We start from the raw sequence: 27,393 nt of genomic DNA, 5'->3' as shown, positions 1-27,393 counted from the left end.
GTATGAAAACTTTTTCAATAAAAATTAAAAAGCATGCTGTCTCTAAGTGATTTTAGTATTAGTTTTCTCTAAGGCTGAGAAGTCATGAAGGGACAAAATTAGTTTTGATTTAGGAATATGGGCGATCAATGCGACACTGCCAACCTATGTAAACTTAAAGAGTGTGGTCTTCTGCTATATTTTTCTTTGATTTTCAAAAAGGAAACTTGCATATAGGCAGAGTTACCTCGTGTCTGGAATGAAGAGAGAATACAGGGCCAATAACTTTAGCCAGCTTGGAATCTTATCCCTACCCACCATTTTCCATTTTGTCAGAGAGTTAGCATTACAATGCTCATGCAAGCACTGTCAGTATCTGGGGTGCAGAGAAGGGCAATTTGAGTGCAGAGTGCCCCTAATTTCTGGTAAGTCTCCCAAAACTGAACAGCGAGACTGTCCAGCTGCTGCAGAAGAAAGCCTGGGAGCCAAGCCGTGTTGTACAGTAGGGTGGCGGCAAGCGAAGCTCCTTGGTTTAGGGCAGCCTTCCAGAGGAGGCGGCAGCTGGAGGCCAGCGCCTCTCTCTGCCGGCGCCCCGCCTCTCCCGGACGTCCCCCCCATCCCCCCCGCGGCAGGTGGCGGAACCGGCCGGACCTGCTCCTCTGGCCGAGCCCTGGAGCTCGGAGCCCTGCGATGGCCAGCGGCGCCATGGAAGCGGACGCGGACCCCGAGGAGCTGGCCCGGCTGCGCTCGGTCTTCGCTACTTATGACACGAACTGCTCGGGGCGCCTGGGGCGTGCGGAGTTCGATGCTCTGTGCGCGGAGCTGCACGTGGCCGAGGCCGAAGCGGAGGCAGTGTTTCGGGGGCTCGACACCGACCGCGACGGCGCCATCACTTTCCCGGAGTTCGCGCGCGGCTTCCGCGGAGCGCTCGGCCGGGACAGCGCAGAAGCCCAGAGCTACTGGGACGCGGCGGAGCCGGAGAGCCCGGGCCCGGCGTGGCGGGACTTCCACGCGCGCCTCGGAGACGAGGCCCAGCTCATTCCCAGGTGCGTGGTCGGGCGAGCGCTGGAGGCCTGCGCTTCGCAACCTGGACAGCGGTCTGTGGGTTGCTTTTTCTGTTCTACAAGTGGAGGCCACTTTTCCGAAAAGGAAAAGTCTGGAGTTGCTGGTAGGGAAGAACTTCGGGGAGTGTGGTTACCTGCCAAGAACTGTCGTGACAGACACCTGTAGCCTCTAGCGAGGCGAGGCTGGTACATTCGGTGGCTCACAGTGACCTTAGAGACTTAGAGGGTAGCCTGATTCACTCAGAGGCTAGCCTAGGCAGTTTGCCAGTTTGGCGTCCTATGTAGTAGTTGTGCATTTGTTTGCCAAGGCCAAAAGGGAAGCTGCAGTATTCTGAACTACAGATACTCATTGACGTGCACTCCTTTATTTTCTGTAAAGGGCACTTTGGGAAGTCGGTTTGTCTGTTTCTAACTGAATGAGAAGGAGTTCTAGAACTTTAAATCCACTGGCCTCAAGGGACTTTCCCAGTTTAATTAAAAAACAGAAATTTGATCCCAGGTCTTCTAAGGTGAATATTTGTTTTTATTCAGTAGATAAAATGACACAATCAAACGATATATTGTCTGACCTTACAGATAGGCGAAAAAATATTCTCAATGGGGGAAGGATTACAAGGGCTATTTTAGAATCAGACCTTCACTTTCATCTTCCCTGCATTTCTGCTTTTCTCTGGAAATTTTTCTGGTTTGTGTTTGGAATTTAGCTGCGATTTTACTGAGCTCTGGCTGTTGTTATTTATTAAGTCAGGGAAGGCTTCAATTTCAGTGGCAGTTTGTACAGCTGAGACTTAAGTCTCCGAGAAAGGAAACAGTCCTGAGTAGTGTCAGCTCCTTTAGATTGCTTCACAGCACATACTTCATTATCCTAGTTTCTCTCTCTAGTTGATTAAAAGAATTTTGTACAGGGAGGTTAGTGACTCACTGTGGCATTATGTTGAGAAACTGGGTGTGAGGGCTAATCCCTAGAATACACGTGGGGAAAAAAACCAAACAAATCCCACAGTGTCGCAACCAGGGAAGTAGAAAATTTTAAACACTATTGCTGTAGGCTATGCCTTTTCTTCAAGCCATCTCTCCTTCACATCTAATTAATATTTTAAATTAAGAATTTAAATGAAGAAGGGAGAGATACTGTGTGTATGACCATTCTTCTTTTTTCCTCATCAGATTTCAGTAGCAGATATTTAACATGCAGCCTCTCAAGATTATATTGATTTTTCTATAATCAGTTCTCAAACCAGGACTTAAGATAACTAGTGGATGATTATCACCATATTTCCCAAATTCTGTCAGAGGTTATTAAATATATCATAACCCTTCTGATGGGAGGTTAACAAGTACAGTGTTTGCTTTCTTGTGTTGTTCAAATGAAAAAAGCACCAAACTGAGTTGAGCCACCTGATTGTTTCCATGGCAGCAATAAACTGTTTTGGTAAGTTGGGTGGCTGGCACTCTACTTCCTCATACAGTTGTTCACATTTTCTTTCTTCTATCTACACTTGGTTAAAAAACACAACAAAATTTCCTGTCTTTGGATTCCTTTCCCCTAGTCTAGCTGCCTTGTCAGGCCTCAGCAGGAGAGGATGCCCTTAGTCCTGCTGAGATGTGAGGTGCCAGGGAGGGTTGATACCCCTCCGAGAAGAAGAGGGAAGGAGGGGAAGAGAAGTGGGAGTGGGACTCATAGGAGAGGAGGGAATGGGCTGGGATCAGGCTATAAAGTGATTAAATATATAAAGAAAAAATACATTAAAATACACACAAAAAAGAAACACACACAAACCCAACAAAATGAAATCCCCACACCGATTTGTTATTGATATTCTGCCGCATTATTTTAGGCACGTTAGTCCTAGGAACTTTTTTGAATTCCCCAAAGATGCCAAATACTATCTTAGCATTTTTTTTCAGACCCCTGGGGAAAAAGTCAAGGAAGAATGGAGTTCCCATCCTCAGCAAGCTTATTATGTATCCACAACATTTCTTAGATATTTTTTAAAATAATAATTAAAGACTAGTCAGTTATTTGTAGAAAATTGTGAACTGCTGTAAATGAGAATTGTCTTTGATGTTTTGAAGATTTTTTAAAAAGATTTATTTTATTTTAAATTATTTTTATCTGTGGGTATGTGCACATAAGTGCAATTGCCTTCACAGATTGGAGGTATTGGGTCTACCTAGAGATGGAATTAGAAATAGTAGTGAGCTGCCTGATGTGGGAGCCGGGAACCAATCTCGGGTCTTCTGGAAGAGCAGCCAATGCGTGTTGTAGCCCCAAAGGCTTGAATTTTAATCTTTTTAAAAGGTACTTGTTTATTTTACTATGTGATGTATTGGGATTGTTTTGATATAAAATATTATGTTTTCTTCTTCAGGGATAGTAAACTCCTCAGAAAGATGTGTCATTTTAGCTTGTTCCCAAACCGGTATTTTTTTTTTTTTTAAGTAGCCCCATGCCTGTCTAAGGGTATAAACAGATCCAGTTTAAAAATGTACTAGAAATATACTAGATATAAGAATGTTTCTGTCCCATAGACGTAAAGCACGGTAGTGTTAGTGAGTTTTGCATTTTAGATCATCAAAGCAAAAATGTGAAATGATTTTTTAGTTCACAATAATTTTGTGCTTAGAGAAGAAACTAAATTGGACTGTAAATCGCCTTTGTGATATATGTCAGTACATGCTTATGTGTGTTTTCTCTTTAAGGGACTGCTTCCATTACATTTTGAAAGTTTGGGACCTGTAGCCCTGCATCTGGCAGATGTCAATATACGATAAGGTCTTGTAGCAGTTGACATAGAATAGGAAGCAAGGTGAAGCTCCAATGAGAAAAAAATATAGCAAGGAAAGTGGTGGAGGTCAAGGGAAGTCCTAGAATTTGGGAAGATAACTGGCTGTAATGTGATTTCCAGATACAGAGCAGATACAATGCAGCCTAGCACATTTCGGAGTCTTGGTCATTATATTGGTGAAAAAGAGTTTTGTTGGTTGAGTTCTTGGCTCTTGCATTTGCAAAGAGCAGTGACCCCAGGCTGTTTTTCCCATTCTTTGGGTAGATTCCACCACTGCTTTTTAAAGTTATTGGTGATATTGGTCCACACTCTGGGTTTCTGTCTTCTACAAAAAGAGGAATTGAACAGAGACAGGTAGAAAACAGCAGAAAGAGAAACAGTTTATTAGTTATACTTCCAGGAGAGGAAGTAAGTCATTATAGAAAAAAGTTAGAAACTCAATGAATTGAGGCTTTTGTGTTAGATTTTCTGGGTATTGGGAGTCATTAGCACATTTCAGGCTTTTTTTTTTTTTTTTGTTCAAGTTCTGTTACATTTCTCTCTCTTTTTAATTGACTGATTCTTTGAAAATTTCACATATACGTTGTATTTCTAATACACTTTAAATTATTCCTTCTAACCTCTCTTATCTTTCTACCCCCATCACATCCCCTTTCTACCAAGTCTCTGTCCCACTTGCAAGTCTTTTTTCATTGTTTATTTTTGCTTTGTCACCCATTCAGTTTAATCAGGGCCACTCATGGGTGTGAAGCTGTTGTTGCCTTAGTTACAGTTTCTATTGCTGTGATTAAAAATCCAAAAGTAACTTTGGGAAGAATGAAGTTATTTCATCTTAAACTTCTCAGGTCACAGTCCATCACTGAGGGAAGTCAGGGAAGGAGCTTAAGGAAAGAGCAGGAACTGAAGCAGAAGCCATGGAGGAGTGTTGCTTACTGGCTTACTCTATTAGCTTGTTTAGCCTGCTTTCTTAAGATACTTTATACACCAGGGTTGGTATACGCCACAGTGGACTGGGCCTTCACATATCAATCACTAGTAAAGACACCGTCCCACAGGTTTGCCTATAGGCCAGACTAGGGAAGCATTTTCTTATATTTTCCTTCTTCTCTTTAGCTCTAGATTGTGTCAAGTTGAAACAACAACAGCAACAACTAAATCCAAACTCCTCCCCAAACCAAACCAAACCAAACCAAACCAAATCAAACCAAACCAAACCAAACACCAGTACAGCTCCCTGTTGGAGCATGAGTAACTCATCAATGGCTATATCACCGAAGACAGTGACTTCTTGTCTTTCTTTGCTCTCTTCCCCCCAATAACCCTCAACTACCATTGGCTTTCTTGGTTAAGATGGGGTCCTATGAGCCCCTGTGCATCTATGTTTGTATGTTAACTGGCTCAGTATCATGTAGGAGCTATGCCAGCAGTCACAGATGTTGTGAATTTGAGGGCCCAAAGATGCCCCTAAAACACTCCCTACAGCACACCTTCTTAGAGTTGAATTCTTACATTCTTTTTTCTTCTTTTAAGTGATGTTTACTGAACTTTGGTGTCTTATTTATTGCTGAGTACTCAACACTCACTTTTCTCAGTATCTTGACCAAACATGAACCGACATTAACAACTAGTCACTTTTTAAATCAGCAGTAACCTCTGGATATAAATATAAATATTTCAGAGGAAGTTTGACAATATGTCCATGTAGCAAAATGTATTTGTAACTGCGGTGGTTTGACTGAGCTGTCCACTGTAATCTTGCCATCTGAATACTTGGTCCTCAGTTGGTGGTACTGCTTGGGGCAGGGGGCTTAGGAATTGTGGCCTTGTTGGAGAAGCTATGTCATTGGAGGCAAACTTTGACAGTTTGAAGACACTTGCATTTTGAATTTACTCTAGAGACTTGCTTGAGGTTTAAGATGTGAGCATTTAGCTGGTTGTTCCAGTTGCCGTGCCTACCTCCTCTGCTCTGACACCATGTTCCCTAACCCTCTGAAACCACATGCATGAATAAACTTTTCCATCTACAAAATGCCTTGGTCATGGTGTTCTGTTACAGTAATAGAAAAGCAACAGGAATGAGTCAGGAGTTTATCTGGGGAAGGAAGAAGGGAATACTGAGGAAAGAAGAGAAGATAGTTCTATTAGTTACTTTTCTATTACAGTGATAAAGCACCTTGAGTAAGGCAAATATAGACTCACTGGACCAGTGAGTCATTTTTCAGTGACAAGGTCTTAGGTGGAAGAATGGGGAAGAGAAAATAAAGAAGATAGGAAAATTGTGACCAGGTTTATACATAAGTTGTTGGCTTCTACCAAGCAAGTTTATTAAGAAATATACTGTCTTATATATGGTTTTCAGGGGGAAAATGGGACAGATGCACAGGAAGCTAAACAAATAATGCTGCACAAAAGGAACTGAGGATCTCAAGTGTGTCACCAAACTGAGAACACAATGGCTTCGGAACTGATAATCTCACTCTCACCAGGAGGAAAATTCAGGTTCCAAGGAACCAAGACCTTAACTTCTTTGAGGCACTGGCCCCAACTACATTCCCCAACTTTGCCAAGTTTGCTTCTGGGCAAAGACAAAGAACTAGAGTTCTGTTTGTCCTTTCATCAGGACCTCTGAAAAAGTCGTGGATTAGCCTGGCTCCCAATAGAAAGGTTTGTTTTGTTCCAGAGGAATAAGAGTCTGTCATGGCTTAAAGCATGGGAGCAAATAGCAGATGTGGTAGCTAGAGAAAAAGCTGAGGTTCCACATCTTGCAATAAGCAGAGAAAGGACAAGTGAGAATGGTGAGTGGATTTGAAACAATGAAGTCATTCCCCAGTGACATACTTTCTCCAACAAGACCATACCTCTTAAACCTACTAAAAAGTACCACCAACTAGGGACCTAGTATTCAAATAGGTGATCCATAGGGAACTTTTTATTCAAATCATTACACAGAACAACAGAAGTAATTTTACCACTAGTGGCTAACCTCCTCAGACAGAACCTCCTTTGATTGTGTACATAGAGCCACTTGCTTTCTAACTGGAGGTGCTGTTTGAGTAGGTTTAGGGCATGGATTCTCTTCTAAGGAGTGGGTCTCAGGTCTAATCACAACTCAGTTGGTGATTGCCCTCAAGGAGTTGTGCCATTGATTCATCAGTAAGCATCTATTCTGAGCAAGTTGGTATTATAGAACACAGGGAAGAAGCTGGGAAGACTTGCTGACTTTTCTCCCCCAGCTGCCAGAACAGTGACTGCCTACAGTATGAAGTATGTATAGAATTGAAGAAGGTTCCAGGTCAGTTCTAGAGTGGTTTCTCTGTAGTCAGCAACCAATATGTGTGGTGTCTTTAGCAATAGAATCACCCAGTTATGGTGAGAATCAGTAGTAACAGCATAACATGTTTAATCTGCGGGCCCCTTGTGGTGTCATGTCTCATTAGCGTTAGAAGTCTCTATAAAGAAGTATGCATTTTACTACCGTAATGAAGTATAAGGCCAACTTCAAAGAGTTTGGAGTGCCTCTGTTCTTTAACTGTTTGTATTATTTTCTTCAACTGTTTTTTTTTCACAATCTTCATTTAGTTATTTGTTCATATCTTCTTTCATGTTCTTGAAATAACTTGCCATTTCTCTTTTTTATTTTTTATTGAAAAATTTTATGCAATTTATTTTGGTCATTTTTTTTCTTTCCTAATTCGTCCCAGATTTTCCCTACCTCCCTACCTATAAAACATTGTGTTTTCTTTCTCTTATTAAAAAAAAAATGAAACAAAAACACAAAGAAAAGAAACAAGAAACACAAAGAAACCCACACAAATGAAGATAAGCAAACAAAAGACCCATAAGACAAAGAAAAATAAATAAATAAAGCAAAAAAGTGAAAACAAAGCAAAATAAAATGTCCTCAAATACCACTGAGTTCATTTTGTCCAACTTCTTTTGGGTATAGGGCTTTTCCCTGAAGTGTGGTTAATATACACTGAGTCTCCATTGGAGAAAACTAACTTTCTGTTTGCCAGTGGGTATCAGTTTTAGATAGCTGTTTGGTTAGGGGTTGGATCATGTGCCCACTTACCTTTTTCATTCAATGCTGAGACTTCCTGTAGCTTGAAACCTTGCAGGCCTTGTGCATGCTGCCACACTCTCTGAGTTCATATGTGTATCAATCCTATTGTGTCCAGAAGATACTGTTTGCTTGGCTCTTACTTCTGACTCATCTTTCTGCCTCCTCTTCTGCAAGGATTTGATGAAAACATCCCATTTGGAACAGAATGGTCCAAAGTCGCTAATGGTACAATGTCTAGTTGTGGGTCTGTGTGTTAATTTAATTCTCATCTATAGAAAGAAAAAGCTCTGGTGTGAGTTGAATAGGCAGATTTATGGGTATAGCAATATGTCATTAGGAGTCATCTTATTGCTATGTTCTTTAACAACATAATTATAGTAGTAGCTTTTCCACTAGGCCCCAGTTAACCTATCTAGTCTTAGGTTTCTGGCCACTTTAACAGTGCCAGGAATATGTTCCATCTTATGGAGTGGGCCTTCAGTCTAATAAAAAAGTAGTTGTGCTATTATTGTACCAGTATGTCTTGCAGGCAGTTCACTGTTGTCGGTCTCAGTATCATGGGTGATACTGACAATTACCTTTCCCTTTCAGTAACATGCAGTATATTTCAGTACTATAAATGTTAGTCAGTAGGGATGATGCCTCTAGTTAGGCACCAGCTTAATTTGTAAGTCTTTGGACATATGTATAGTCATTGTCTTGTAATGATTGTCCTATATATTATCTAGAAATTGCATTTCTCAGGTAATTTTATAGTGAGGTTGCTAATTTCTTGAGGATACATGTTGTCTTGCTTGTTCATATTGTTTGACTTTTTTTGTGATGGGGCTTAGGCATCTTGAATTTGATCATTGGTAGTGTTTTCTGCTCTGAATATCCTCAGATTTGTTGAGTGCTTGTTTGAATTTTTGTTTGGTGTTACTACAGTTTGTCAGTTTGTGGTCCAACAAAATGGTGCTAGTTGTTTAATTCTAGGGCAACTATGTGTTGGTGTGAGAACTAGTTTCAGAAATAGTCTCATCTTGGCTAGGAATAGGCAAAAAGTCTTAGCCTAATAAATCTTCTGAAAGCATAGGAGATTTGAAATATCTTCAGATATTTGTATGGGGCTCATTAGATTTTTGTAGGTGATTCTGAGGTTTGTGGTCAGGCTCCATGAAATGCTGATACAGGGCAGGTGATAGGGGATAGATAGGGGAACCTGTGCTAGAGTTTCTGATTCTTGATAATGAGAGGCTCCAACCAGACTCCAAGATGAGGGGCTCCTTTCTTACCCATCTCTCAATATTTCTCCATGTTTTTCTAACCTGCTTCTCCTTAGGCCATATCTGTATACTTCTGTACTCAGAACTCAACACAAACAAACAGTGACAATCTAAATGAAGAACTATTCAACAAGGAAGTCATATTATTTGCCTAACATTCAACATTCAGTATTTTAAAAACTTGTAGATGTTTGAGGAAAAATGAAAATAAAGGATTTTGCTGTCTCTTTTCTTTCGCTAAGATGAAGATAGATTGACTGCTACATAACGTTTTATGTGGCCTGCTTGGATACAGACTCCTATGAGGTTTGAAGTAAGGCATACAGATCATTTGATTCTGAGGGAAAATTTTATGTTGCATGAACACTGTAGTAATGTAAAAGGAAAGGGCCTCACCTCTGTACAGTGAGATGACCTTAGGTCAAAGGTTTCAAATCTGTTACCCAGGTTAGCATAGTGGCTAAAATTAAAATATGAGCCCTAGAAAGAGTGAGGTGAATAATTCAACAGAAACTGAGGTTTGAGTCCAGTTCTTGTAGTTAATAGAGCCATGCCCCGAGAAGCTGGTGGATTTGTTTCTGTGTAGTTAAGTCACAGACAGCATGCGGTGACTTATACTACTTTACTATTAGGGTTCTTTATGGAAAAGCAGAACCTGTATGTTCTGACTCAGTGAGGAGTCTGGCTGATTTCAAATAATTCACTTGTTATGGAGGCTAGTTCAAACTGATGCTGGGTGGAAGCCTAGAGACTCAGAAGGAGATTCTGGGAGGAGTGAAGGTCAGCAATGTAATACTGTTTTTGTTTTGTTTTGTTTTGTTTTTTTAATACTTTTAAAAATGAATTTATTTTTTATTCACTTTACATCGTCGTCATACCCCATCCCTCTGCTACAAGTCCCACCTTCCCTCCCTACTCTCTCTTCACCTGTTCCTCAGAAAAGAGGAGCTCCCATTCCCATCCAGCCCAGCTTATCAAGTTGCATCAGGACTGAGCGTTTCCTCTTCCCCTGTGGCCTGGCTAGGCAGACCTGCCAGGGGGAAGTGAACAAAAAACTAGCAAGTGAGTCCATGTCTGATGTAGTCCTTACTTCCCTTACTAGAGGACCCACATGAAGCCTAAGCTGACCACCTGCTATATCTTTGTAGGGGTGTAGGTCCAGTTTATGCATGGTTCTTTGTTGATGCTTTCTCAGCAAGTGCCTCTGGGCCTTGGTTACTTGGCTCTGTTAGTTTTTTTGTGGAGTTCTTGTCATTTCCAGATCACAAATCTCACTTGGAAGGGCAGGCAGAATAGACATTGGTAGTCGTTGAAGAGAGGGAACAAGGTAGGAGAGGGGCTGTAGAGAGTTAAGAGGGTGGAGAGCAAACCTGGGGAGAGAGAGGAAGAGAGAACAGAAGGCCTGTAGGGAAAAGAAAAACTGAGGGTGGGGCTATCTCTGTGACAAGCTGGAGACCTAAGTCAGGGTAGGTTCCTGGGAGGATATGGGGAGGAGATTGAAGCAGAGACTCCTAGTAGCAGAGGCTACAGAGACTGAAGAGAAAACTCTTTAACTAGTCTAGTCTCCTAGAAGAGGGAGGGGAACACCGAACCACCCACAAAAACTTCTGCCCCAAATTTACCCTGCCTGTAAGATGTACAGAGATAAAGATACAGCAGATAGAGCAGAGATTGAGGGAAAACCCAACCAATGCCTGGCCCAAACAAAGACCCACACTATGGGAGAGTGCTAATGCCTGACACTTTGAAGGATACTCTGCTAACCTTGGAGACAGGAGCCTGTCAGAGTTGTCCTCTGAGAGACTCTACCCAGCAGTGCCTCAAAACAGATGCTGAGACTCACAGCCTGCCACTGGGTGATGAGCAGGGAGTCTTGTGGAAAGATGGGAGGAAAGAGAAATGTAATACTGCTTTATTTGGAGGACAGTACTTCGTGTTAAAGGCCTTGGCTAGTGGTTGAGGTTCATATCTCTACTGTTGGGACAGAGTCTGGTTTATTAAAAACCTCCTAATCGGTGGTACAAAAATAATGTTTACTCACTGTCACTGTGGCAAGATACTGAAAATAATGATGGAAAATATATTTTAAATTACATGATTTTATTGGAATACTGTTTTCTAATCTGACAAATCACTTTTCTTTTTATAGGTAGTTTTATAAAATGGTTCAAAATATTTTCTGTTATGAGCCATTCTGATAAACATGCTCATTAGAAAGTTGGGTCTCCTGGAAGGGATCTGTATTTTCCAAGGTCTGCACCACGATGCACCACAGAATTGCTTCCTGCCTCTGACAACCCCATAATTGTGCACTGCTGCAACTCTCTAAAAACCGGTGTGGTGTGATCATTACTTCCAGGTGTGCACTCTGAGTGAACAAATTTTCTATGGAATCTTGTTGAAGATTTACTGCTGTTCAGATGAATTATTCGTGATTATGGAATTCCTGATTTGTTTCAAACAATTTTAAAAGTTAAATTGTTTTAGAGCTTCTTAAACAATTTTAAAAAGGTTCTGGCTAAAAATAAATACTTTTGTGGACCTCCAGATGCCTCTAGGAGAAAGGCTTAAGGCAGATTTGTAGCCTCAGATGGCCTTCACTCCAGATATCCCCGCAAATCCTGGTATACACCATGAACTCAAATCATAATGGGGCTACCTAGAAATGTCTAAATTAAGAACATACAAAACCTTAATGTCAAAATATATACAAACTGTTCTATTGTAATTCCTTATACCTTGTTATCTTATGAAATTATATACTGTCATTTTAAATTTACTTTGTTTCTTAGAATGAAAGACAGATAAAGTTATTCTCATGAACTCACTATAAATTGGAGATAGCTGGAAAAATGTGTGGCCTGGTCATTCCTAATTGAAAAGACATAATATTCTTGGAACTTTTAGACCCTGTACCTTTAGGCTTTGTCAACCTTTGTCACTCTGAACTTGGTATGTACTTGTGTAATGGATACATAGATAAGAAATATTTAGTTTTAAAACATGTAACCTGTTGTATTTTAGAATTTATCTGTTTTTATGATTAATGGCCTTTTTTATTAGTATGTGGATTTGCTTTAATTTTTAATAAATTATAAATCTATATGTATATGCAAAAATTGATTTTTACAATGAACTTCTTATTTTTAAATTTTTTATTTAACTTTTATTAATTACACTTTATTCCTTTTATATCCCCCCATAAGCCCCTTCTCCTCCCCTCTTGGTCCCACCCTCCCCCCCTTTCTGCATGCATGCCTCTCCCCAAGTCCACTGGTAGGGGAGGTCCTCCTCTCCATCTTTCTCATCTTTTTTTTTTGTTCTTCTCAATGCAGTTTATTCAGGAACCTTGAACAATCTTCTGACCCTGGAGAAAGCCGCCCACAGCTTAAAATAGCCTCTGGGTAGCCAACCACAGCGTGCCTCATGGGCAATGCAGATAGGTCCACATACATGGAAGCAAGCCAGATCCTCAGCCTTAGCCAAATATGGAGTTGTTTGAGACAGAGAGCACTCACCATCGGGAAGGTGGAAGGCAGAAACCAGCTCCATCTTTAAGGCGCGGCATTACGCAGCTCTCTACAGTTCCCCCTTTTTGTTTTAGACGCATCAGGCAAGAGTAGAGGTCTGATCTCTGATATTAGAAATAAATTGGGACTTTGTACCAATGTTCATTTAGGTGTCATCCACCCAAAGAGCATCAGACCCATCTGATACCTTTTTCTCAGAGGCGGGACCTGGGGCATCAACCTGCTTGCAATCAGACATGCTCTTCTCTGGGTCGAAAGCGGCTGACCCTGAGTGCAGTGCTTAGCCTCGCATCCTGAGCGTAACATTTTAGCTTTTTATGGTAGCCAACCATGCTTGGGGAGACTGTCCTGCTTCAATGGCTGTAAAGGCCTGAATGATCAGGGCTGCATTACGCTGTTGTGAGACTCTAATCTTGCATATACACCACAGGCAAACCAAGGAGACCAACACCAGAAGGCCTGCTAACGCTCCCATGCCTGCCCATTCCTTCAGATGATTCATGGCTGCAGCAATCCATGATGATAATCCTGTGGCTAGTCCTGCGTCCACTCTGGTAGAATTTGCCCTAACAATGGCCACTCTCAGCTGCTCTATCATAGTATCAAATTCTTCAGTCCAATTACCTAAAATATAGCTAGACAATTGTTTAGACAGATTTGCAGCATGGGAAAAATTCTCATATTGTATGCTAGTGACACAAAGTCCAGCATACTTTCATTGACAGCCAAGTTGAGCGATTTGCCATAGGGTATCAATTTGCTCCTGTACGAGGTCAATCCTCTGATTGAACACCATCAAGTCTGCTTTTAGTTGAGCATTAATTCCTTTTTGTACATCTAAAGCATGAGCTACATTGGCTAAAAGATTATTTAGGGTCTGAGCAGTCTGGATAGTATGACTCATGGCTAATGCTGCGGTGGTAGCTCCAACAGCTGCCAATGAGATGGCAGTAACAATGGTGGCTGTAATTCCAAGATCCCTTTTCTGTCTGAAGAGAGTCATAGCGTGAGGGGCATCAACGGGCACAGGCACCCAGCAAGGCATGTGAGCATACCTAAATTCATTAGCATTCTGGCATTGGGCAAAAAAAGTGAGTATCATTACCACAGTTATTTGGCTCTATCTGGCTAACAATGAATAAAAATGGGGGTTATAAACAAACAGGTGTGGACTTATAGGAAATATTATGAGAAGCCTTAACCCCCTCGTTGGAACATCCTGCATCAGTTCTAGAACTAGCAGTGGTGGTGTCCAAGGTCTGAGTAGGTTCAGGAGACCATTGCCCCCAGGGGCAAGACGTGCTCCATGTAAATTGACTAACTCCATGTTTTCCTCCACTTCTGAAAGTTATTTAAGGTTCTTAAATTATTTTTTCTTTTTTTTCTTTTTTTTAATTTTTCATCAATTACACTTTATTCATTCTGCATCCCCCCATAAGCCCCTCCCTCCTTCCCTCCCGATCCCACCCTCCCTCTCCTTTCTGCATGCATGCCACTCCCCAAGTCCACTGATAGGGGAGGTTCTCTTCTCCTTTCTGATCTTGGTCCATCAGTTCACATCAAAAGTGGCTGCATTGTCCTCTACTATGGCGTGGTAAGGCTGCTCCCCCCCCAGGGGGAGGTGATCAAAGAGCAGGCCAGTCAGATTATGTCAGAGGCAGTCCCTCTTCACATTACTATGTAACCCACTTGGAGACTGAGCTGCCATGGGCTACATCTGTGCAGGGGTTCTAGGTTATCTCCATGAATAGTCCTTGGTTGGAGTATGAGTCTCTGGGAAATTCCCTGTGTTCAAATATTCTTGTTCTGTTGCTCTCTTTGTGGAGGCCCTGTCTTCTCCAGCTCTTACTATTTCCCAGTTCTTACATAAAATTCCATTCACTCTGCCCAACAGTTGGCCATCAGGCTCAGCATCTGCTTTGATAGTCTGTAGGGCAGAGGCTTTCAGAGGCCCTCTGTGGTAGGTTCCTAGGTTGTTTCCTGTTTTCTTCTTTTTCTGATGTCCATCCTCTTCGCCTTTCAGGATGGGGACTGACCGTTTTAGGTAGGGTCCTCTCTCTTGCTTAGTTTCTTTAGATGCACAGATTTTAGTGGGTTTGTCCTATGTTGTATGTCTATATGAGTGAGTATATACATTGTGTGTCTTTTTGCTTCTGGGACAACTCACTCAGGATGATCCTTTCCAGGTCCCACCATTTACCTGCAAATTTCATGATTTCCTTATTTTTCATTGCTGAGTAATACTCCATTGTATAGATGTACCACAATTTCTGCATCCATTCTTCAGTTGAAGGGCATCTGGGTTTTTTCCAGCTTCTGGCTATTACAAATAAAGCTGCTACAAACATGGTTGAGCAAATGTCCTTTTTGTGTACTTGAGCCTCTTTTGGATATATGCCCAGGAGTGGTATGGCTGGATCTTGAGGAAGCGCTATTCCTAGTTGTCTGAGAAAGTGCCAGATTGATTTCCAGAGTGGTTGTACAAGTTTACATTCCCACCAGCAGTGGAGAAGGGTTCCCCTTTCTCCACAACCTCCCCAGCATGTGTTGTTACTTGAGTTTTTGCTCTTGGCCATTCTGATGGGTGTAAGGCATTTCTCTTTGGCTAATGAGGTTGAGCATTTCTTTACGTGCTTCTCTGCCATTCGATATTCCTCTACAGAGAATTCTCTGTTTAGCTCTGTTCCCCATTTTTTAAGTGGATTACTTGGTTTGCTGCTTTTCTGCTTCTTTAGTTCTTTATATATACTGGATATGAGTCCTCTGTCAGATAAAGGGTTGGTAAAGATTCTTTCCCAATCTGTAGGCATTTGTTTTGTTTTGATGACGGTGTCCTTTTATTTACAGAAGCTTTTCAGTTTCATGAGGTCCCATTTATTGATTGTTGCTCTTAGAGCCTGTGCTGTTGGTGTTCTGTTCAGGAAGTTTTCTCCTGTACCAATGAGTTCGAGCGTATTTCCCACTTTTTTTTTCAAGCCTTTTTAATGTGTCTGGTTTTATGTTGAGGTCTTTCATCCACTTGGACTTCATTTTTGTGCAGGGTGATAAATATGGATTTATTTTCATTTTTCTGCATGTAGACCTCATGTAGTTGGACCAGCACCATTTGTTGAAGATGCTATCTTTTTTCCATTGTATGGTTTGGGTGTCTTTGTCAAAGATCAGGTGTCCATAAGTGTGTGGGTTTATTTCTGGGTCCTCTGTTCGGTTCCATTGATCCACCATTCTGTTTCTATGCCAGTACCATGCAGTTTTTAAAACTGTTGCTCTATAGTACAACTTAAGATCAGGGATGGAGATATCTCCAGAAGATCTCTTATTGTAGAGGATTATTTTAGTAATTCTGGGTTTCTTGTTATTCCATATGAAGTTGAGAATTTTTCTTTCCAGGTCTGTAAAGAATTGTGTTGGTAATTTGATGGGCATTGCATTGAATCTGTAGATTGCTTTTGGTAAGATGGCCATTTTTACTATGTTAATCCTGCCAAGTCATGAGCATGGGAGATCTTTCCATCTTCTCATATCTTCTTCTAATTCTTTCTTTAGAGATTCGAATTTTTTTTCATACAAGTCTTTGACATCCTTGGTTAGGGTTACTCTGAGGTACCTAATGTCATTTGTGGCTATTGTGACGGGTGTTGTTTCCCTAATTTCTTTCTCAGCCCTTTTGTCTTTTGTATACAGGAGGGCTACTGATTTTTTTTGAGTTAATTTTGTATCTGGCCACTTTGCTGAAGGTGTTTATCAGCTGTAGCAGTTCCCTGGTAGAGTTTTTGGGTTCACTCACGCACACTATCATATCATCTGCAAATAGTGATAATTTGACTTCTTCCTTTCCAATCTGTATCCCCTTGATCTCCTTCAACTGTCTTATTGCTGTAGTAAGGACTTCTAGCACTATGTTGAAGAGCTATGGAGAGAGTGGGCAGCCTTGTCTTGTCCCTGATTTCTGTGGGATTGCTTTAAGTTTCTCTCCGTTCAGTTTGATGTTGGCTATAGGTTTGCTGTATATTGCCTTTACTATGTTTAGATATGTGCCTTGTATCCCTGATCTCTCCAATACTTTAAACATGAATGGATGTTGGATTTTGTCAAATGCTTTTTCAGCATCTAGGGAGATTATCATGTGGCTTTTTTCGTTCACTTTGTTTATATGGTGGATCACATTGATGGATTTCCGTATATTGAACCACCTCTGCAAACCTGGGATGAAGCCTACTTGGTCATAGTGGATAATATCTTTGATGTGTTCTTGGATTCGGTTTGCAAGTATTTTGTTGAGTATTTTTGTATCAATGTTCATACGGGAGATTGGCCTAAACTTTTCTTTTTTGATTGGGTCTTTGTGAGGTTTAGGTACCAAGGTGACTGTGGCTTCATAGAATGAGTTTGGTAATGTTGCTTCTGTTTCGATTTTGTGGAATAGTTTGAAGAGAACTGGAGTTAGGTCTTTTTTGAATGTCCGGTAGAATTCTGCGCTAAAACCATCAGGTCCTGGGCTATTTTTGGATGGGAGACTTTCGATGACTGCTTCTATTTCCGTGGGGGATATAGGACTAGTTAATTGATTTACCTGGTCCTGATTTAGCTTTGGTAAGTGGAATTGATCGAGAAAATTGTCCATTTCATTTAAATTTTCAAATTTTTTTGCATATAGACTTTTGAAGTAAGTCCTAATGATTGCTTGGATTTCCTCAGTGTCTGTAGTTATGCCCCCCTTTTCATTTATGATTTTGTTGATTTGGATGGTGTATCGCTGCCTTTTAGTTAGCCTGGCTAAGGGTTTGTCTATCTTGTTGATTTTCTCAAAGAACCAGCTCTTGGTTTCATTGATTCTTTGAATTGTTTTATTTGTTTCTAATTGATTGATTTCAGCCCTGAGTTTGATTATTTCCAGCCATCTGCTCCTTCTTGGTGTGTCCGCTTCTTCTTTTTCTAGGGTTTTTAAGTGAGCCATTAAGTTGCTTGAATGAGCTGTCTTGAATTCTTCTTGAAGGCACTTAGTGCTATGAACTTTCCTCTTAGCACTGCTTTCATTGTGTCCCACAAGTTTGGGTATGTTGTGTCTTCATTTTCATTGAGTTCTAGGAAGATTTTAATTTCTTTCTTTATTTCTTCCCTGACCCAGCTGTCATTTAGTAACAAGTTGTTCAGTTTCCATGTGTGTGTAGGCTTTTTGCTATTTCTGTTGTTACTGAGGTCCAGCTTTATTCCATGGTGATCAGACAGGACACAAGGGATTATTTCAATCTTCTTGTATCTGTTGAGGCTTGCTTTGTGACCAACTATGTGGTCTATTTTGAAGAAGGTTCCTTGAGGTGCTGAGAAGAAGGTAAATTCTTTTGTGTTTGAGTGTAAGGTTCTGTAAATGTCTGTTAGGTCCATTTGATTCATGACCTCTGTTAGAGATATTGTTTGTTTAATTTCTGTTTTGTTGATCTGTCCTTTGTTGAGAGTGGGGTGTTGAAGTTTCCCACTATTAGTGTGTGTGGATCTATCTGTGGTTTAAGTTTTATCAATGTTTCTTTCACAAATGTGGGTGCCCTTGTATTTGGGGCATAGATGTTCAGGATTGTGATGTCTTCCTGGTGGAATTTTCTCTTGATGAGTATGAAGTGTCCTTCCCCATCTCTTTTGATTAATTTTGGTTGAAAGTTTATTTTAACAGATATGAGAATGGCTACTCATGCTTGCTTCTTGCATCCATTTGCTTGAAAAGCCGTCTTCCATCCCTTTACCCTCAGGTAATGTCTATTTTTGTTTCTTAGGTGTGCTTCTTGTATACAACAGATTGCTGGGTTTTGTTTACGCATTCATTCTGTTAGTCTGTGTCTTTTTATTGGAGAATTAAGTCCATTAATATTGAGAGAGATTAATGACCAGTGGCTGTTAGATCCTTTGAATTTGATGTTGGCTGTGGTCATATGGCTCTGTGCTTGGTTGCTTTTTGTTTTACTGTAGTGGGGATATTTATTTCCTGTGTTTTCTTGAATGTAGCTAGTTTTCTTGGGTTGTATTTTCCCTTCCAGTGTCTTCTGTAATGCTGGATTTGTATGTAGGTATTTTTGAAATTTGTTTTTGTCCTTGAATATCTTGTTTTCTTCGTCTATGTGGACTGAGAGTTTTGCAGGGTATAGTAGACTGGGCTGACATCTGTCTTCTCTTAGGGTCTGCATGATATCTGTACAGGCCCTTCTGGCTTTCATAGTCTCTGTTGAAAAGTCAGGTGTAATTCAAATGGGTTTGCCATTATATGTTACTTGGCCTTTTTCTCTTGCAGCTTTTAGTATTTTTTCTTTGTTGTGTATACTTACGGTTTTGATTATTATGTGGCGGGAGGATTTTCTTTTCTGTTCAAATTTGTTGGGTGTTCTATAGGCCTCTTGTATTCTTATTGGCCTCTCCTTTAAGTTGGGGAAATTTTCTTCAATGATTTTGTTGAAAATATTTTCTGGACAGGGAATCTTCTTTTTCCTCTATTCCTATTATTCTTAGGTTTTGTCTTTTTTTTTAATTTATTTTTTATCAGTTACATTTTATTAACTCTGTATCCCAGCAGTGTCCTGATCCCTCATTCCCTCCCAGTCCCTCCCTCCCTCCCTCATCTGCACCGTGCCCCTTACCAAGTCCACTGATAGGGGGGACCTCCTCCCCATTCATCTGATCCTGTTTTATCAGGTATCTTCAGGACTGGCTGCAAAGCCCTCCTCTGTGGCCTAACAGGACTGCTCCTCCCTTCGGGGGTGGGGAGACCAAAGAGCCAGTCATTGAGTTCCTTTTAGAAATAATTCCTGTTCCCCTCACTTTGGGAAACCAATTGGTTACTGAGCTACCACAGGCTACATCTGAGTGGAGGTTCTAGGTTATATCCATACATGGTCCTTGGTTGAATGTCAGTCTCAGAAAAGACCCTGTGCCCAGATATATTTGGTCCTTGTGGAGCTCCTATCCTTTCCGTATCAGACTAACTCCCCTTCTTTCTTATGATTCCCTGTACTCTGCTAAAGGTTTGGTCATGAGTCTTTGCTTTGAAAACACTGCTAGTTAGAGTCTTTCAGATGCGCTCAGTAGACTCCTGTCATATGTTCAATGCACATCCCATCTGTCTTTCTAAAGGAGGATTGATCATCTTACCCCATGTCCGCTCAATTGATTATCTTTTTTAGGTGTATAGATTTCATTATGTTTATCATATCTTATAGGTCTATATAAGTGAGTATATCCCATGTTTGTCTTTCTCCTTCTGGGATATTTCACTCAGAATGATCTTTTCTAGATCCCACCATTTGCCTGCAAATTTCATGATTTCCTCCTTTTTGATTGCTGAGTAGTATTCCATTGTATAAAAATACCACAATTTCTGTACCCATGCCACCGTTGATGGACATCTGGGTTGTTTCCAGGTTCTGGCTATTACAAATAGAGCTGCTATAAACATGGTTGAGCAAGTGTCCTTTTTGTGTACTTGAACAAACTTTGGGTATACACCTAGCAGTGGTATAGCTGGGTCTGGAGGAAGCACTATTCCTAATTGTCTTAGAAAGCGCCAGATAGCTTTCCAGAGTGGTTGTACCAGTTTACATTCCCACCAGCAGTGGAGGAGGGTTCCCCTTTCTCCACAACCTCTCCAGCATGTGTTATCGCTTGAGTTTTTCATCTTGGCCATTCTGATGGGTGTAAGGTGATATCTCAGGGTCGTTTTGATTTGCATTTCCCTGATGGCTAATGAGGATGAGCATTTCTTTAAGCGTTTTTCTGCCATTCGATATTCCTCTGTCGAGAATTCTCTGTTTAGCTCTGTTCCCCATTTTTTAATTGGATTACTTGGATTGCTGCTTTTCAGCTTCTTTAGTTCTTTGTATTTACTGGATATTAGTCCTCTGTCAGATAAAGGGTTAGTGAAGATTCTTTCCCAATCTGTAGGCAGTCATTTTGTTTTGATGACGGTATCCTTTACTTTACAGAAACTTTTCAGTTTCATGAGGTCCCATTTATTGATTGTTGCTCTTAGAGCCTGTGCTGTTGGTGTTCTGTTCAGGGAGTTGTCTCCTGTGCCAATGAGTTCTAGGCTGTTCCCCACTTTTTTTTCCAATTGATTTAGGGTATCTGGTTTTATGTTGAGGTCCTAGATCCACTTTGACTTTAGTTTTGTGCAGGGTGATAAATATGGATCTATTTTCATTTTTCTGCATGTAGACATCCAGTTGGTCCAGCACCATTTGTTGAAGATGCTGTCTTTTTTCTATTTAATGGAATTGGCTTCTTTGTTGAATATCGAGTATTCGTAGGTGTGTGGATTTATTTCTGGGTCTTCTATGCGGTTCCATTGATCCTCCTTTCTGTTTAGGTTTTGTCTTTTTATGTTGTTTTGAATTTCTTGGATGGTCTGTGTCAGGAATTTTTTAGAATTAACATTTTCTTTGACAGATACATCTATTTCTTCCATTGTATCTTCCACACCTGACAATCTTTCTTCCATTTCTTGTAGCCTATTGGTTATGCTAACCTCTGTAGTTCCTGCTCTCTTCCCTAAGTTCTTTCTCTCCACAATTTCTTCCATTTGTGTTTTTTTTAAAATTTTTCTAATTCTATCTTCAGGTCTTGAACTATTTTCTTGGTTTCCTTCCCCTGTCTGCCTGTATTTTCTTGTTTTTCCTTCAATTCCTTCAGCTGTTTGTTTGAACAATCCACTGTTTCTTTTATTTCATTCAGTGATTTAAGCATTTCCTCTCTAAAGGCCACAAACTGTTTGGCTGCAGCTTCTTCTATTTCTTTTCATATTTTATTTGTTTCCTCTGTTATCATCTTCCTGAGCATAGATGTTAGGTTGTCTCCTTGAATTTCATTCATGCTGGGGTGTCTAGGGCTATTTGCCCCTGGATAACTGGGTTCTGGAGATGCCATATTGCTCTGGCTTTTGTTGGTTGAACTTTTATGCTGTCCTCTACCGACTGGGCTATCTTAGTTGTTTGAATTTAGTTTCTGGTTGTTCCTGGACTCTTGTAGTGGAGAGAATCCCTTTGGCTGGAAGATGGTTTTTCCTCAAGGAAGCCTTCCCAGCTTTTTGGGTATAGTCCCTGGATGTCCAGTGTTTTTCATGAATTGCTACAACTCACCTCAGGCATAGAGACCTGGGTAGTAACTGTGGTCCTGATTAGTCTAGAGGGCTCTCCTCTCACCGGGAGAAGTCCTGGAGACAGCTGCCCTCCTTCTGGGTTTCTTGCTGTAAATTTAGTTATCAAGCTGCTGTAACCTGTGTGTCCCGTGGTTTGGTCAGTTTTGTTAGGGATAACTTGTTGCCCCTTGGAGCAGTATCTGGGGGTTGATCTCAGGGTTCCCAGTCTTTTGTAGGTCTGAGGTTGGGGCTCTGTGCCCCAGAACCCAAGAGGTAATCTGTGGCGGGTGAGTACTGCTCTGGTGTCTTGGGTCACACAGTTCTGTCTATAAGGAGTAGTTGGTACAAAGCAGGCCTCTGGGCTGTCGGAGCGTGTGCCCACCTGCTAGTCTGCGGGAGCTGAGTTTCCAATCACTCTGTGCTCCCTGTTTGGGCCCAGATCTGTGATGGCTCGCCTGTTGATTAATGGCCTTTTTGACTAGGAGCTTTTTCTCAGAGACAGAAATCTATGATCATAAAATAAACACTGTCAGAACCCATTGAATTGAAGCCTGCTGGAATTCGATTCATCCATGAGTTGTAAATATGTATTAGATATGTGTTTACATGTAAATATGAATGTCTGTTTTTTGTACATATGTTACATGTATGTCAATTGTCTGTCTGTATGTAAGGATCTCCTTTAGTATTGTCCCCTGATAGTGTTATGAATATGTACAGGTCTATATGTCTGATTGTTTGTCTATATGTACGTGTGGGCTCGTATTATGGAACCGGCAGTCTAAACTTGCTGCAGTTTCTGCAGAGGAGATGTTAACAAAAATCAACATTGTCTTATGTACACTTGTGGGAATTCCTTGAAGTCAAAGTTAAAATGTTTAACTTTATCCACGCTTTCCCTTGAGTGTGTGTGCATGAATGGTCTTTGCTTACTTTCTTTTCTGTGTTTGTTACCGATTTACAAATAAATTGGCAGATTCAGGATCTATCAGCCTAAGATAAACAGGAAAAAGTGTACTTTAGCCTGTGGAGACCTCCACAGCAGCCTGCTCCTTGGCGGGAGCTAATCTCAGCTCAAGGAGCCCCTTTTTACAACTCCTTGCAGTTTTGGCTGTAAGCTGCAGGGAAAAGATGACCAGTTTAGGTTTTCCTCCTTAACAGCAGTGCACCCTAGACCTACAGAATGAATCCTGGGCTCCCTCCCCTATTTTTTTTTCCTTTCCATCATCCTTGTGATTAGTTGCCTGAGCCCTCAGCTTTGCTACCTACCCAAGAGATAAAGGGAGCAAGGCATTCCTCCTCCTCATCTGTCCCAGATCCACCTGGACCCTGAAACCTTGCCAAAGCAAAGAAAGACACTGGCAATCCGACTTTAGCGGACACTTACAGTTTCCTAAAAGAGTTTTATTTCATACATACATAAAGATATCTACCGTAGTGTATGTGTGTGTAGTCCTAGCTGCTCAGGACTGAGGCATCTCAGCCATGCGGACTCTGTATGTCCTTACCCATGTTTGTGTCTCATTCTCTTCAAAGTAGTGTGTTTTTCAGTGTGATTCTTTTCTGAGGTGCAGTTTTCATAGTATTGTTTGAAGTGTTAGCTGCATGACTATGGTTTTTATTGTTATTAGGATTGTTAAATTAAAACTTGCAGACATTAGCAGTTGACTGTTCCCTGTAAATAAGACTATGTGTGACTAAGAGAATATTCCAGTTGAAGTGTAATTGTTGAAGGAATGAGTGTACTTTTAACTATTTTTCTCTTTTGGTCAGAAAAACAGTGGTGACATATGAATGTCACCACTGTTGCCATTGTAGCAGTCTTATTTTTTTCCTTCAAAAAAATTTTTTAATGAAATATATACTTTGTTTTATTTTAACTTCTATAGAATTGGTTAAAGAAAGTGTCTCCATTTATTATTATGTCTTTTTTTTTTTACACTTAGATGCTTCAAAGTTGTTGACTTTTTAGGTTCATTCTACTCTATTATGAAATACAACTGAATATAAATCAAATCAATGAAAAATAGGCCCATCAAAATCATTGTTCCTGTTGGTTGAGATATTTTCAATTTTAGTGACTGAATTTTCGAATTAAATTTAGTGAGCAAGCTTTCCACATCAGTATGTTTATTTCCTTAGTATCCTTTTGTTTGTAGTTTGCTCCTGCTTTTAAAATGGATTCATACTTTTTAACTAATTTTGAAAAAAAAATTATAATAAATCCTAGGAAAGTTTACAGAAATAGATTCTGTATGGAATGATTTACTGAGCTAAAGCTACTACTAAGATAGCTTCAAAACAAAGGTCAGTACAGTGAAAACAGGAGGGCTCATGCTTTGATTCTTTCACTGTGTGTAAAGAGTAAAACCTTTGACCCTTTCTGTGCCCTCATTGTGTGGAATACCCAGACTGTCTAATCGCAGCTTGTGCAGCATCACCCCAAGGCACATTTCCACTTCACGGAGCTCTTCTTTTCTCCAGTTATTTTGTTAATTGGATGCGTTTATGGAGTAAAGCCTGTTGACTTAGTACACATATCACTCAATGTAGTATATAATGGTCAGATCAGGAAGTTAACAGTTAAGTCTCCATAAATATTAGAAAAATTGGTCAACATCAATAGTCGTGATAATTTTAACACATGCATGCTCTGTGTGCTGATCAAACTAGAGATAACGTTCCCATCTTCTTTTCATTACTTTGTGTTGGAATCCTTTGTGTTCCTCTTTTCAGGTTACTCATAAATTACATTATAGTTTGTCATGAGCTATGGCCTCTTCTTTTACCATATAACATTAAAATTATCTAAGGCTGTATGAATACTAGTCTTTTAACCTACTTCTTGCACTCACTTTTTGCACCCTTCTCAACCTGTGTTTATTATTGTACTGTCCATAATAAGAAGGATTTTTTAATTAACCTAGATATCTACCAGTATCTATTAACAAAAAATATAATGTGCATATACCATGGAATATTATTAATTTATGGAAAAGAATGTGCAAAAAAAGGATCTAGATAAAGACTACATGTTTTTCCATAGATTACTCAATTTACTAGATTTTTATTACTATTATTGTGTGTGTGTGTGTGTGTGTGTGTGTGTGTGTGTATGTAGGTCAGAGGACAGCAGTGGTTCTCAGTCTGTGGGCTGCAATCCTCTTGGGGGTGTCAAACAACTTTTATGCGGGTCACCTAAGACTATCAGAAAACACAGATATTTACATTACAATCCATAGCAGTATCAAAAGTACAGTTATTAAGTGACAACCAAAATAATTTTATGTTTGGGGTTCCCCACAGCATAAAGAACTGTATTAAAGGACCGCAACATTGGAGAAGTTGAAAATCACTAAGGTCTGAGATCCTGATTACCATCAGGATCTTTACATTTCAACACATGAATTTGGGGCATTGGGACCATGATTCATCTTATAACAGACCTTCAGAACTGCCTGATTTGCAAAATAAGTTAAAAGACATACTTCCTGTAGCTGTTGTGAGCATCTCAACAGATGACATACTCAAGTTATGCAGCAATTAATCTGGGATATGATGAGTATGTATAAAAAGTTCCACTCCTTCCACACCATAGACAAAGCTTCTCTTGATCTATGGCTTGCATCCCATTCATCAGAGACAATGCAGTTTAGCTTCCCTTTTTTTTTTTAAAGATCTATCTATCTATCTATCTATCTATCTATCTATCTATCTATCTATCTATCTATCTATCATGTGTACAGTGTTCTGCCTGCAGTCCAGAAGAGTGTACAGATCTCAATATAGATGGTTGTAAGCCACCATGTGGTTGCTGGGAATTGAACTCAGGACCTCTGGAAGAGGAGCCAGTGCTCTTAACCTCTGAGCCACCTCTTCAGACCCCTAGCTTCCCTTCTAATAGCAGTGGAGAGCCAGGCATACTCCTGTAATTACAATCTGTGGCTGTGCAGGAACAGTAACAAAGTATTTTTTTTTTTTTTTAGACAAAGATAATTTATTCTAATTCTTCCTGCAAGCCTTCTTACCTTGCTGCTTTCCTGCCTATTGCTATTGCAGATAATGGCGGTTTTGTAGAAAGGAAGCTGAGAGGAATTACTCCTTAGATAAGCTTTCTTAGAAGAATTGCAGCATCACAGCCTTTAGGGGGAGGACAAACATTCAGGTCCAGATAAGAGCTTCATTATGAAAGACCGTATCAGGGATAGTGTTGATTTGGTTGTGAAGGGACAGAACCTTTAATTCTCAGTCTGAAAGGGAAGGAGAATTACAGTACAGTGGTATCCTGAAGAGAAAGCTAGACCTTCCGGTCTCAAGAACAAAAGGGGATTTCAAGGGCAAGCGTGGGAAGTGGTTAAGTTTTATTCCATGTAACCTACAAGACACTGATAAAGTAAAGTAATAATTCAGACTTGTCTTGGATCTAGGAGCAGATGGTCTGCAGCTGCTAGAGGGAGGAAGTGAACTTGTGAGAACTGCAAGGTCACTGAACACCTTCTTCTCAGCCCTGTCCAGTGATAATCTGTAGACTGACCCACCCTTTCTGCCTTCCTTCCTGCCCTTTGCCCTGCCTCAACCTTCAGTCTTTTCCTTTCATTTTCTTCCTTTTAACTAATAGTAAACAATACTGCTACTATGATGATGACGACGGTTACTAACTTTACTACAGTTTAGCTACAATAGCCCTGACTGATCTCATGATCCTCCTGCGTTAGCTTTCCAAGTTTCTTTTGTGACCTTTGTGGTCTTCAGACATGCATGGGGTGCACATATCGGAACAAAAAAACTCATACACATGAAATAATAAATGAATACATCTAAAACAAACATGAAAACATACCGCCCTTTGCAAATTCTAGACAAAGTGGATGGAGAAGATGATGTGTGTTTTTTGTTCAGTGTATTTTAGTGACCTGTGGTCATTACATTCTTGTCTATAGGTGCTGTGGATGGCTGTGAAAGGCTTGTGAGCTTCTCAGTTTCTTGACTTGCTTAGTAGCTTTTCCAGTGTAAGACATGCTTGTCAAGAGTAATCTCTTCATATTAGGGTCAGGATCTTTTGCAGAAGATGTTTTGCATTGTTGAGGGGGTAACTTCAGAATCACAGTGGCAGATCACCAAATCTAAGAAATAACCAAGTGCTGCTGGATTTTGAGTAATGCAGTGTGTATGAAAGGATCTAGCTGTTTTCTTTTCTTTTCTTTTCTGTTTTTTTTTTTTTTTTTTTTGTGAGTATTAGCTACTCCTGGAAGTTTTAAGCCTCGTTAAAACACTAGCTCTTTTATGCTGGTGTTATGAAAGTTATTTCAGACCTAAGGAATTATCTATTTTTCAAATCCCTGGTGTGTCTTCTAGCCAGTATAAATGTTATTTGCTTTTAAAAACTCACTGCTACTATCATATGCTGCCACAGTTCATGTCGAATTAGAACACTGCTCACCCTTTAGTAAAGTAAGGAGAAAGATTGGATTGCATTGTCTCTGCTGTACCATGTCAAAGTGTATCAGTATAGAGCCCATCCATTGAGAAAAATGGATGGCTGTGAAATGGTGCTTGTAGAAAGTCCAGTGATTATTAAATCCATATAA

General features: G+C 40.3%; 1 protein-coding gene across 1 annotated transcript in view; it reads left to right on the top strand.

The window, feature by feature from the left end:
• Positions 1-639: 639 nt before the first annotated feature.
• The window catches only part of Rasef (RAS and EF-hand domain containing), an 84,256-nt gene continuing 57,502 nt past the window's right edge, over positions 640-27,393 (top strand). Inside the window, exon 1 of the mRNA XM_060365718.1 lies at positions 640-1,025. Coding sequence (XP_060221701.1) covers positions 670-1,025 — 356 coding nt within the window. The 5' untranslated portion in view covers positions 640-669. The remainder of the gene's footprint in view (positions 1,026-27,393) is intronic.

The sequence above is a fragment of the Meriones unguiculatus genome, chromosome 12, assembly GCF_030254825.1.
Source record: "Meriones unguiculatus strain TT.TT164.6M chromosome 12, Bangor_MerUng_6.1, whole genome shotgun sequence".
Classification (NCBI taxonomy): domain Eukaryota; kingdom Metazoa; phylum Chordata; class Mammalia; order Rodentia; family Muridae; genus Meriones; species Meriones unguiculatus.
Note: the sequence above shows the minus strand (reverse complement) of the source record. Positions and strands in the feature narration are given on the sequence as shown.